The 13,358-nt window shown below is 39.7% G+C and overlaps 1 protein-coding gene across 2 annotated transcripts in view; it reads left to right on the forward strand.

Annotated features, from left to right (window-relative positions):
- Positions 1-8,798: 8,798 nt before the first annotated feature.
- Positions 8,799-13,358, forward strand: part of IPMK (inositol polyphosphate multikinase) — a 68,324-nt gene continuing 63,764 nt past the window's right edge. For both annotated transcript variants that reach the window (XM_077125284.1, XM_077125285.1), the window contains exon 1: positions 8,799-9,335. In XM_077125284.1, the coding sequence (XP_076981399.1) occupies positions 9,146-9,335 (190 nt within the window). In that variant the 5' untranslated portion in view covers positions 8,799-9,145. The remainder of the gene's footprint in view (positions 9,336-13,358) is intronic.

The raw sequence follows: 13,358 nt of genomic DNA on the forward strand, positions 1-13,358 counted from the left end.
CTTAAGTGAAATAGATCTAATAATCGGAAACAATTAAAATAAGTGTATAGGAATTCTTAGCAACACTAAGGCCACCTTAGGGGTCTTAAATTCCGCCTCCTTCATTTAAAACCTTTAAATCCAAGTTCAACAGACCAGGGGTCATTCCTTCTGTCTCACCAATCCCTGCCCTCATGGCCTCTTAAACCTTAGCTGAATATGAATGAACCAGCTAAGACAGTGTACCAGTTTGAAAGGATGTATAGACCCTAGAAAAACCACTTTTTAATCGAAATCCCATTTCATAAAGGTAGAATAATTCCTATTCAATACTGTATGTTTGAAACTATCAGATCATCTCCCTGGATGATGTAATTTAGTCAAGAGTGGTTGTTAAACTGAATTAGGTGACGACATGCCTCCACCCATTTGGGTGGGTCTTGGGAAGTTTCTTGAGTCCTATAAAAGGGGAAACATTTTGGAGAATGAAGGAGATTCAGAGAGAGTAGAGAATGCTGCAGTACCGCAAAGCAGAGAGTCCACGAGCCAGCGACCTTTGGAGATGAAGGAAGACACCTCCCGGGGAGCTTAATGAAACAGGAAGCCAGGAGAGAAAGCTAGCAGATGACACCGTGCTCTCCATGTGCCTTTCTAGCTGACACAGAAGCCCTGACTGTGTTCACCATGTGCCTTCTCACTTGAGAAAGAAACCCTGAACTTCATTGGCCTTCCTGAACCAAGGTATCTTTCCCTGGATGGATGCCTTTGATTGGACATTTCTATAGACTTGTTTTAATTGGGACATTTTCTCGGCTATAAAACTAACAACTCATTAAATTCCCCTTTTTCAAAGCCATTCTGTTTCTAGTATATTGTATTTCGGCAGCTAGCAAACTAGAACAGGCAGTAATAGGGAAGAGTGGGGTATAGAAAGATGGGGGAGCTGTGGGCTTGGTTTAGAATTCCTTCTACTGGGCACAGAGTTTAGAAATGGGAGGCACAGAAGACATGCTGTGGAATAAGCCATAACTGTTCTGAAAGAATTGCCCAATTAAAATTCTTTTTTCCAAAAATACCTTCGTAATGATAACAATTGTAAACAAATCACTATTAAAATATAAATAGCCTTGAGACAGATGTAATCGACTAAGATCTAATTGCTGAATTTCAGTAAGTATACGACAATGTCCTTGAGAGCTGTGGAAAAGTTTTCCTGGATTTACGCTTGGGATAAATTAGGCAATTGTGCTCTATTTTCTAGGCTTGGTAGTCAATATGCTTTTGAAGTTGTTCATAATTCCGGGATATAATAAAAACAGAGAGGTTTTTTTAACCTCCAACAGAAGAAATATAAAAACAAATACATCCGGAAAAAAAGGCAGTGACAAAGCCTAGTACTAGTCTTGATTTTCTAATGAGTTTGTGAATCAAACAATTACAATTTTATTCTACTTAGGTATGTTCTCCCTATATTTATACAAGTTTACAGATAGAATAAGCTATAATTATGTCTATTAGATCTTTATTATGGGAGAAAAATATGTAAGTTTCTGTTTAAAGAAATTAAGTTATTATTTTTGCCAAACTTTTAAAAATAATCATGTTTTGAAATATGTTTAAAGATAGTATTAAAGATCTCTTTGGTAACTTAAAGTATACAGGTATGTAAAATATATAACATGACCTTTACTAAAGAAAAATGTGGAGTTTTATCCTCAAGAATGAGTAGGCACAGCCTGAGTGAGATGGAAAGTTGTGGAAGGTTTGTGAAAGTGACTTTTGTTTACTATAGTCAATGCTGACCAAAATTTGATAAGCTTGTCTAATATCTGTCCTAAAGTAAAATGGCTAATGTAATACGTAAGACAAGATCTGAATGGATAGAAAATTGTAGGTTTGTGAAAGGAACTGTTTGTCATAGTAAATATTGACCAAAATTTGATAGATTCATTTATAATATTTTGCAAGAGTTTTTTTGTGCTAGACTGCATTAAAAAACTGGAGTTTATCTTTTCTTTTGGTTAAAATAATGAAGATTGCTGTTCTGTTCTTTTTCTTAAATATTTGTATTGAGATACCTTCACACACACTTCATTCAAAGTATACAATCAATCGCTCACAATATCCTCACATAGTATTCATCACCATGATCATTTTTAGAACATGTGCATCACTCCAGAAAAAGAAATAAAAAGAAAAAAGAAAAAAAAAAAAAAAACCTCCTTCATCCCCTACCCCTTATCCCTCCCTCTTATTGACCACCAGTATTTCAATCTCTCCATTTTTTTTCACCCCTAATCCCCCTCCATTATTTATTTGTTTTTATCTTTATTTTTTAATTCATCTATTCATACCCTGGATAAAAGGAGCATCAGACAAAAGGTTTTCACAATCATATGGTCACAATGAAAAAGCTATATAGTTATACAATCCTCTTCAAGAATCAAAGCTATTGGAATACAGTTCAACAGTTTCAGATACTTCCCTCTAGCCAGTTCAATACATCATAAACTAAAAAGGGATATCTATATAATGCATTAAGAATAACCTCCAGGATAACCTCTCAACTCTGAAATCTCTTAGCCACTGAAACTTAATTTTGTCTCATTTCTCTCTCTCCCCTTTTGGTCAAGAAGGTCCCAGATGCTGGGTCCTGGATCATCCTGGGAGTTCTGTCCCATGTTGCCAGGAAAATACATACCCCTGGGAGTCATGCCGCACATAGGGGGAAGGGCAGTGAGTTCACCTGTTGAGTTGGTTTAGAGAGAGAGAGGCCACATATTAGCAATAAAAGAGGTTCTCTGGGGGGTGGGGGGTGACTCTCAGGCATAATTATAAATAGGCTTAGCTCCTCCTTTGCTGGAATAAGTTTCATAGGGGCAAACACCAAGATGGAGGGCTCAACCTATTGATTTGGCCATCCCCACTGCTTGCAAGAATATCAGGAATTCCCCAGATGGAGACGTTTAATATTTCCTCCTTTCTCCCCAGTTCCTTAAAAGGACTTTGCAAATACTTTGCATACTTTTTTATTCTCTGCCAAATTACTCTGGGATACATCGGAGCATCAGACTAACCTGTGCCAACCAATAAAATCTCATGCCCTATTCAAAATTCTATGTAATTATGGTATTTGAATAAACTGACCATACAAGTTAAATTAGAAAATGTGCTAACCAAATTTACATTTGGTGCAAATATAAATTTTGCACCAAAATAAACTTCTCTCCCTTTGACCTCACACAGAAATTGAAATTTCAAAATATGGACCATATTATCCTTTATCTTATATTCTTAGTCTTATCTAGATAAGCTTCATTCATATCTCTCGTCGAAGACAGATCACTTTTTCAACTTTTTAACAGTTGCTGTATGGAGTGATGCTGAGTTTCACAGCTTCAGAACTCTAAACTCTGAGTCTCAGGTGTCACATAAATACCTGTAGTTTCAGGGAATGACCAGGTTATAAACAAACAGCTCAGTATCTCAAAATTTAGAAATAACACTTACAACTCCAGAACAGATGCGGCTGCTCTAAGAGTTTATAATCTAGGACTCTTTTCAATAGGCCCCAACCTGATAACCCATGCTCTCAATTTCAATTGTTTGTATATTACAGTTGGACCATATGAGTGAGGCATGAAAATATTTGCCTTTTGTTTCAGACATTTCATTCAACGTACTGTCCTTAAGGTTCATTCACCTAGTTGCATGCCTCACAATGGTCTGCTCGTAATGAAAGGTTATAAAAAGTTTTTCTTAACCATCTATGTATTCTGTCTATAAGACAAAGATTCTGTGTCACATGAGAATAATATCCTCATTGATGTTTATATTGAGTTATCATCCTTTGTTTCAGAAGCCCTGTCTCACTTTTAAAGGAAAACTATTACAAAAGATTTGTTCTTTCACCTCGTAAAAAACAACCAGTTTATTGCATAACAAGTGTTTGGGAAGCAGTACAACAATGAAAAGGATTCTTCTATCCTTCTGTTAGTTAAATCTGTATTGGTGAAATGCTATTCATATATTTAGAGACTATATAAAATTCCTAAAGACTTTACAATGTTTTCACTATTCACATTGTATCCTGATATTGATCTGCATAATGTTACACAACAGTATGATGTTGTTAGTCATGATTTTAACTATTCTTAGACAAAGGTTACAAATCAAGGAACCAGCCAAATTTATTTGTCAGTTACACTACTTTGCTCTAATGCTTCATCTTTGACAAAAAATGACTTTGAAAGAGAAGCAAGTCAAACACATAAATTATGTTCTACCTGTTAATTGACATAACCCTGGTAAATGTATAAAAGTGAGAAGGACAAAAACCTCTTCTATGGTTTGTGGTTAATGACCCCAATGTAAGTCAATTGTCAAATATTTTTATTTCTGAAGATAGCTTAATTTAGAAAACTCTTCTAAGAAAATTAGGGCCTACATTGTAAGCTCTTATAGCAATCACACTTATTCCTGAGTTTAACTGTTATTCTAAATTCTGAGACGTTTTGCTCTTTGTGCATAACCTGTTATTTCCCTGAAACTTTGGGTATCTGTGTGACACTGAAAATCAGAGTTAGAGTTCTCCAGTGCAATCAGCATTACACCAAACAGCCACTGTTAAAAAGCTGGAAAAAAGATTGGACTTCAATTAGAGCTACTAACGAAGCTAATCTGGGTAGGAAGAAAGTAAATCAGAATAAAGGGTAAAGGATATTGATTGTATTTTAAGACTTTAATTTCTATGTGAGACCAAAGGAAGAGATGTTTATTTTGTCCAAAATTTAAATTTTTTTGTAGCACATTAACTCATAACTGGTCAGTTTATTTAAACAATCTAATTCAGCTTTATTTGACATGAAACCTGGAATAGGAAATGAGATCTTAATAGTCTATGTAGGTTAATGTGATACCCTGATGTATCTCTGAATATTTTGAGCAGAAAGTGAAAAAGTATTTGCAAACACCCTTGAGGGACTAGAGGAAAAAACGTGGGACTATTAAATTTCCCCACCTGGGGAATTCTATTATTCTCATAAGCAATTCAGGGCTCTGAATTTAATAAGCCAAGCCCCTGATCTTGAGACTTGCTCTTATGAAATGTTTCTGTAACAGCAAAGCTAAGACTCCTTATAATTAATGCCTGAGTCACCCCCAGAGAACTTCTTTGCTTAGATGTGGTCTCTCTAAGCCAAACTGAATATAAACTTACTACCTTTCCCTCTATGTGGAATGCAACTCCCAGGGGATGAGCCCAGCCCTGGCATCATGGGACTGGTTGCCCAAAAGAAGGAAAAGAAATACAACAAAATAAAGTTTCAGCACCTGAAAGATTTTAAATAGAGTCAAGAGGTTGTCCTGGAGCAAGTTTCAGTCAGATATTGCAAACTACCACAGTAGTACTAAAAATCATACCCATCATCATACTAAGGGCACCATTTTTTTTTACATACATCGGTGATTAAGTATGCAATCAATCTGCACATGCTCAATAACTAGATCATCTCTAACCTTGTCATCTTGCACCACTGTGCTCATTATCCTAAAACTTGCCCATCTTTTGATTCTATAAAATATCAGAGTTACTGCAGTTTGAGGCAGATTTTTTTTCTCTCAGATATCCTAGTGTCTTAGGAATTGATCTTCGAGCACACTGGGCAGAGAAGTAACAAGAACACAAACATGCATACTTTTATTTTCTATTTACAAATACTTATGTAATGTTTACCATTGTCAGGCATCATTCGAAGGCTTTTATAATTATTAACACATTTAGCTGAGAAGAGACATGATCATCCTATATTCACTGCCGCAAACTAAAAGATTTAAGTTAAGAAGTATTGGTTTAAAAACAAAGTAAAACCAAATTTTATGAGATTTAAACATTACAAGGCATATCCCCAAGAAATTCTCTGCTTATTATACCACTGTATTTGAGAAGGAGGGTGCTGGTAAAAGAGAATTACAAAGGCCTTGGGCTTCTTTCCATAGTTGTCAAGACAACCTTTATGTTTTTAGGTAAAATGAAAGTAGTTATCCTCATAACAAAGTTGAGTATTTCAAGTTTAAACTAATAACTGCTTCACCAAGCAATTTTCTATCCCTTAGAAAAAAATGGCAAACTAATGGAAAACTAATAAAAAACAAAAACAAAAAAACCCTATTTGTCTTGATGTCAGGAAAGATTACCCTGCTGATAGTAATAAGTCCTAGGGTTTCTCCTCTTTCACCAATAGCGTGCTACTAAAATTAGAAGTATCAGTGGCATAAGTCACATGGACATTTTATTTTACATAACAGTCTTATCCCCAGAAAATATAGTTTTCTTTTTATTTAACAAAAACACAAATAAAAATCACTCTATTATATATACACCAAGGTGCCTCTGTTTAAAGGAAATCATGAGTATCCTTGGAAATAATTATTGCAAATCATCACCTACATATGTACTACATTCTAATTTCAAAATGTCATGGATTATCCAGCCTTATCCTGTGGGTAAAATTTGGCAATTTAGAATTCTCCAATTTACAGAATCAACCACTTTTACAAAAGGAGGACTGGAGGTCGTAGGGGCCTTTCACAGTACTTGGCATTCTAGATGCCCAATATTTACTGAGTGAATCAACGGGCTAGTTCTACTTAACTTCTGGACTTTTTATCCTTTCTGAATTTTTGTTACGGGTAACCAAATCGTGGAGTGTGGTGTTTTGTACCTGGGCAGAGAGATCACACATACCACGTAGCTGGTGTACAGTATTACACTAACAATTATACAATAGACAAATATCGTTATAAAGACAAACTTCACTCTTAACTACACCTATAGTGTCTTAATTTTAATTAGATCTTCTAAGAAGTGTTGTTTTCAAACGCTAGGTACTACTAGCACAAGGGAAGCAGCTGAAGGCTCAATAAGCTCCGGTTTCAATCCTCTCTCCTGGATTACAGCCGCTAAGAGCCAGATGCCAGAGGTAAAATTAAAAAAATGAGAAATTGGAAATCTAGCATTGGGTTTCTTTCCTTTAAAAAAAAAGTACAATACTAAAATGTGATTCGTCATGCATCACTTCAGGATTGTAGGAAATTGATGTTCTGACTCTACATTGATTAAAACGTGAGGGGGAGGGCATGTGTGTTCCCTCCCCCACTCTTCTTTTTTACAGGCTCTGTGATTTAAGAACAGAGGCTTCTTAGGAGAGAACAGGGAAAGCTAGCAACAGCGTTATTAGGTTTCAGAGTTTGGCTGGTGAAGGAAACACGCTTGCATAGCCCTTTAGACACTTGCGCCCGTTACACCGGCAATCCATACCCTCATCTCGCCCCCTTTCTCCATCCGCCCGGAGCCCGCAGGCTGGCCAAGCCCTTGCCCTTCAGCATCTCAAGGTCACAGGACCGGCGGACGCACGGGTTAACAAACCGGAGAGGTGCTGAGTACACTGCAACCTGTGCGCAGGCCACCAGCCTCTCCCGCCCCCTCCCCCCCCCCGCCCCACTTCACCTCGTATGCTGGAATTGGAGGTCAGACTCATTGCGTCGTTGCTTGCAAGGCGTGTGGACAGGATACTGAACACAAACGGGGTCGGAGAGGACAAACGCAGTCAAGGTGCGAGAGGCGTACTAAGGGTACGGACACCAGGCCTGCTACTGCGCAGGCGCCGCGGCGGACCTTAAGCACGTGTGTATTAACCCCCTAGTTGATGCTGCGCATGCGTGGAGTCTCTGTACAGAGCTTTCGGGAAGTCTGGAGTCCGGATTTTGACAGCGGTAGGAGAGAGAGTGAAAAGGCCTCCAGAGCTTAGTAACCGAGTTTGCGCAAATGAGGGGCGGGGCCAGCGAGCAAACGGGCAGGGCCAGGGGAATGGAGAATCCAGCCCAAGTTTTATGTCCCTTCCAGGTGTGTGCATTTCTGGGGGCAGAGGACAGGTGTTAGTAGGACACTTGCCATAATCAGATATCTACGATTTTACCTAACATATTCTTGCACAGTCCGGTAACTGCAAGGCCAGGTCTAGTTTTCTATAAGGTGCTTGTAGCAGGCACACAGGAATCAATGGTAGCGTCCCACTCCAAACCTCCTATCTCCGAATTTAACACTCCGTCTTTTCTTGCCTTTGGCCTGGTTAGTCAACTCTTCAGTATCTTGGAACCTGCGCTAAGTATTGGGTGCGAGAGAGGAAAAACTTGCTCATTTCTTCAAAAAAATGTATTCACTGAAAAAAATAAAGGATTCTCTATCTGCTACATGCTCAAATCAGCGTGGGGTTCCAAAATTCTTTTTTAAAGAGTGACAGCAATCTAGGGAAGAAGGCTAAGGGTAAATGTGAAGGGTGTTCTGAAGGTGCGTCTTCTAACAAGTTGTCAGCTTTTACTTCTATTGTACTTTTGTGTGTTGGGAGTTGGAGAAAGTTGATTGAAAAGGGGTGGCCTCCCAAGTCATCCTTGGCCTTGCTAGTGCCAACTCTCCTAGTAAATGACGGCTCCTCAAAATTGGAAGCCCCTGCCGTCTTTGAGCTGGCCCACGGGAAGCGCTGGAATGCACATAGAATGAACAGAAGCACAATAGCACCGGTGGCATCCTAACATCAACGCTCAGGTTGGGGTGCGAAGGACTGCGAACGCGCTCGCCCCGCCGTGGGTTGGGGGGGGGGGGGGGTGTCCTTTCGGACGGCCTCTGAGCATGCTCAGTTGCACCGGCGGCCGCGGGTCGCGCAGTCGGAAGCTCGCGGCTGCAGCCGCTGTACAGGCGGCGCTGACGCGCGCGCGGCTGCTGAGGGGACTGGAGGACGGCGGGAGGGGGCGGGGGCGCGGGAGGTGGGGCTGCCGTCACCGTCAGGGCCCGGGGGAGCGCGGGGCAGTACTGCCGCCGCTGCTCCTCGGCTCGGTTCCATCTCCACCGCAGCGCTGGGGTCGGCGGCCGCAGCTGTGGAGGAGCGGGAGCCAGGAACCGCGCTCCGCTGAGAATTGGGCAGGGGAGTGCCTAAGCCTTCGCGGCGCCATGGGCCCCCTCCCCGGGCCTCAGCCGGCACCAGCGGCGGGAACCCCCGGGCCTCCCCGCCGCGGAGCCTGAGCGACCCCGCGCTCTCAAGGCACTGCCACCCTTCTCCCTTTTTTTTTTTTTTTCCTGTTCTAGCCACCGCCACCGTTTCAGCTCTCCGTTATGGCAACGGAGCCGCCATCCCCCCTCCGGCTTGAGGCGCCGGGCTCCCCAGAAATGAGGACCCCGCCGGCGAGCGAGGCCGCCTCCGAGGGCACCCTGCAATCGGCTGGCGGCAAGCTTAGGTTCCTGAACGGCTGCGTGCCCCTCTCGCATCAGGTGGCCGGGCACATGTACGGGAAGGACAAAGTGGGTAAGTGGGGGTGGTGCGGGACTCGTCGCTCCCTTTCCGCCTCCGCGAGCCCCCTGGCCGGCCGAAGGAGCCTGACGCTCTCCGGCGGGGCTGGACACCCCCCGGGCCTCCCCAGGAACCTTGCGAACAGTGCTGAAGGGGCTTGGAAAGTGGGGCGTCAGGCTTGCAGCGGGGGTAGCGGGGAGAGGAGCGCTTGCACTCCCCAGGGAGGGTGGTTGTTGATTGGAGCCGGCGTTCTTGGTGAAAATAAGGAACTTCATTTTTACTGGATGGGGAAGTGAATTCTCCTGTGAGCACAAGATCTGTTTATTATAGGCGAGTAGCTATTGCAAAAGAAAAGGAATGAAATGCAGATGATGGGCTAATCTAGTGCTTCTCTTCTGGGTACAGCTGCATAGCTGGAGGGGAAGAAAAAAACACGGTTTTTTGTTTTGTTTTTCTTGGAAAGCTTGTCTTGACTTATCTCAGCTTATCCTGCCCCTTGAGATATTTTCGTGTGTCTCCTCAATTTCTCTGGCAGGTGTGGTTCCAGTAAGGCAAAACCTCGGATTTATGATAGGATATATACTCTGCTGTTGTACTAGAAAGGTATACGAAATAGACATTCAGTTGTTATTCTGGCTCGCCTTTGTAAGATTATATGTATCATAGCTTGTGAGTTCACAACTTTTAAAGCACGATATAGGGGCTACCTCAGTTTATTTTCTTGATAATGTGAAAGTTCACTTTAATAACTGTAATTCACCTGGCTTACTCAACAGTTTCCTTGGACCATAATTACATGGGGAACTTAGTGAATGAGTATGTGAGTATTTCAGACCTTAGACCTGGAAGGGTCACTAGAAGCAATTTGGTTTATGCTAGTAAGAAGATTCAGGTTTAGGTTGAATAATACTGATGTTTTCAATTGAGGTGTCTGAGGACAAGCTTGATAAAGGGACAAGCCTAAAATCACACTACTACTATGTGGTAGAATTATGAAAGCAAGGATCCTGTCTCTGAGCACTGTTTTTGTTTTTAAATATTGTGCTTGCTGAAACAACTCAAACAAGGTTTTTGAAAATGGATAAATATTAGTTTTGAATGTATGTGTACAGTTTAAGCCTTTGATTTCAGCCTGCTGAAACAAACCTCTGAGCAAAGAAGTGGCAAAAAAAAGTAAGAAATGCAATAAATTAACTGTATATAGTATGCTATTTTCTTAAATTGTTTTACCTAGATTAAGAATTGGGTTGTCACTTATTTTCTCCTGTACCTGAAAAGCCAGTTCATTTTTAGGGATATCAGAAATATGCTGGATAGCAAGGAAGAATTAGTCTTGGGAAAAATAAAATTTCCCAGGTTTACAAATGCTGTAAACATTCGTGTATTCACAGGAAAAATAGAAGTTTCATGCAATTTTTATTGAAGAGATTGGGTATTAAGTGGAGATGTCTGTATGAAATTAGCTTTTACTAAAAAGGATCATTTAGTAAGTGATTTTTTTTTAATTTTTAAAAAAATTTATTTTGTATTATCAAACCAAAACAACATGACAAACATGAACATTCTTAACATACAAACATTCCATGTATGGTGTACAATCAGTGGCTCACAATATTATCAGTAAGTGATTTTTTAAAACCAGATCATAGCTATATAAAATTACCTTAGCCGCCACTGTATGTGGTGTGCTTCCTAAGAGCTCAACATTGCCTGTCCCCCCCCCAAAAACTGACTGTATATCAAATGTAAAACTAATTATGCATTATGTATGCAGTACAGTTTTTGTTATATACTGTGGGAAATTGAATAGTGAACTGGACTGAGTAAGAAAGTCAGGTTTAAATGCTAGTTCTGCCACTGTTTAGCTTTGTGAACTTGGATAACTCATTTGACCTTTTAGGATCACATCGCCAATATAAGAAAATAATGAATCAGTAATCCCCAAGACCACTTTCAACTCCAAAACTTTTAAAAGCTGGCTGCTTTAGAACTCCTTCTAACAAAGATATTATCCATAGGATTTCGAATTGGGAGAAGGTGGGGAGTGGGGGAAGCAGAGGGGAGTCTAGTCCTAAGATTTTTCTAAGAGATGTCTTGATTTTATATACCTATTCTTAAAGCATTTAGGATAGTAAAGTGAAAGAACAACCAGGTAATTGAAAGTATTTGCAACAGTTTGTTCTATGTTTCTTTTTCCTTTGGGAACTGACAACTGTAAAGAAATGACCTAATTACTTTTGAGGAGGAGGATGAAGCATTGTTGAAAAAGTTGAGACTGAGGTACTCTAACTCAGTGTCAATATCTGTAACTGTGCTGTTATTTTATGAAGAAACAGTGTTTGTGGTTAAATATGAAACTTCCATTAGTAATGGAAATGTTCTTTGGCAGTTATAATGAGTTTGAGTATCTCTAGTTTTTATAGGTTTTGCTTGGTTTAATAAAAACTCGGATTCCTATTTAGGGAATTAAGCCTTTAAATTTTAGATGTATTATTTTCTTTTTTTCTCAAATTTCCCAGGAATTAATGAAACAGTAGATATTTACAGTGTCAATTTTATAGTTCTTAAGCGGTTATCTTAAGTGATTTGTTATTATGCAAGTGATAAACACTGTTTATATTTACGTCCAAAGAGTCCTTATTTAAATTTTAGGTTTTAACTGATTTAATATGGTCCTGGTAATCAAGGTATTTCAAATTACATGATGTTGAACTACTTTCATTGGACTCAAATATGCTTAAGATAATAGAAAATTTGTAACTATATCCATTTTGGGGGGTGATATTTAAAAGTGTAAGCATTCACCCATTGTATTTTGAGATTACTGTTATTTAATGTGATGAGGAATTAGTTTTATATTGATCTGGCCTGTAAGAATTGAGAGGAAGGACTGTGACACATAGAATAAAATGTGATGCAGAATGGCCTTGCAACAAATGTTTACTGGATGCCTGCCTGTTATTTTCCGGGTTCTGTTCTAGGCATTGTGGAAACAATTATGAGCAAATTCCAAAATGGATACAATACTTGTTATCATGTACTTTTAGTCTAGTGGGATAGAAAGACAGTCAAGGAATTACATTAATAAATATAAAATTATGATTATGCTACAAAGTGATACAAAGAGAAAGTAATTATTCTGCCAAAGTGGGAAATTGGAGAGGGTGGGTTGGAGAATGATCTGGTCAGGGAAATGAGAGAAGATATCCTCTAGAAAGAAATAAACTGTGTTCTGAAGAATCTAGGATTTAACCAGGCTAGAGGAGGTTGGGAGATTAAAGGCAATGGGAAACCTTATATGGTTAGGAAAAGGAAGAAAAAAGGGGGGGTAGGGAGCCTCGCAATGAAAGACTGAAGAGGTAGATGGGGCCAGATTGTGTGGGATCTTGTGGATCTAAGGATCTTTGTTCTTTATTCCAAAATCAATAAAATGTGGAAATAAAACAAAACAATAACAACAAAACGCTTTCAGTTTCTATAACAATCACTCTATATGGAATGTGGAGAATGAATTAAGGGAGAAAGGGGATTGGAAGAAGGAGGCACAGTTTTGCAGGGACACGATATTAATTTTAGTAGTCCTTATGAGAAATGTCTATAGCTTAGACCAAACTGGTAGAGTAGTCATGCAAGAAATTGAGAGGAATTTGGAAGGCAAAATTGACAAGAATTAGATGTATTAGGTTTGTGGGTAGGAGGGATGAAGAAGAAAGATATGTATGCAGCATGAATCCTAAGGTTTGTTTATGGCTTAGAAACAGAATTGGTAGTGGTGCCCTTCACAGAGATAGGGAATACTTTTGAGAAGGGGAGGTGGAGCTACATGGTAAGGGTGGGGAAGTTGTTTCTTTACCAGAATAGCTTGATTTAGTATTTCACTAATAGTTAAACTTGTCCCAGAGAAACAGGTACTTGAAATTGACTGGGAAGTAGAACAAACCCTCTTCGTATTTATTGTTCAGACTCAATTACCACATGGGATGTTTCTTGTGTCTTTTTTGAGCTGATCAGTTCAATTTTGGTACATTAAAAATTTCT

Source organism: Tamandua tetradactyla, chromosome 13, assembly GCF_023851605.1.
Source record: "Tamandua tetradactyla isolate mTamTet1 chromosome 13, mTamTet1.pri, whole genome shotgun sequence".
NCBI classification, from domain to species: Eukaryota; Metazoa; Chordata; class Mammalia; order Pilosa; family Myrmecophagidae; genus Tamandua; species Tamandua tetradactyla.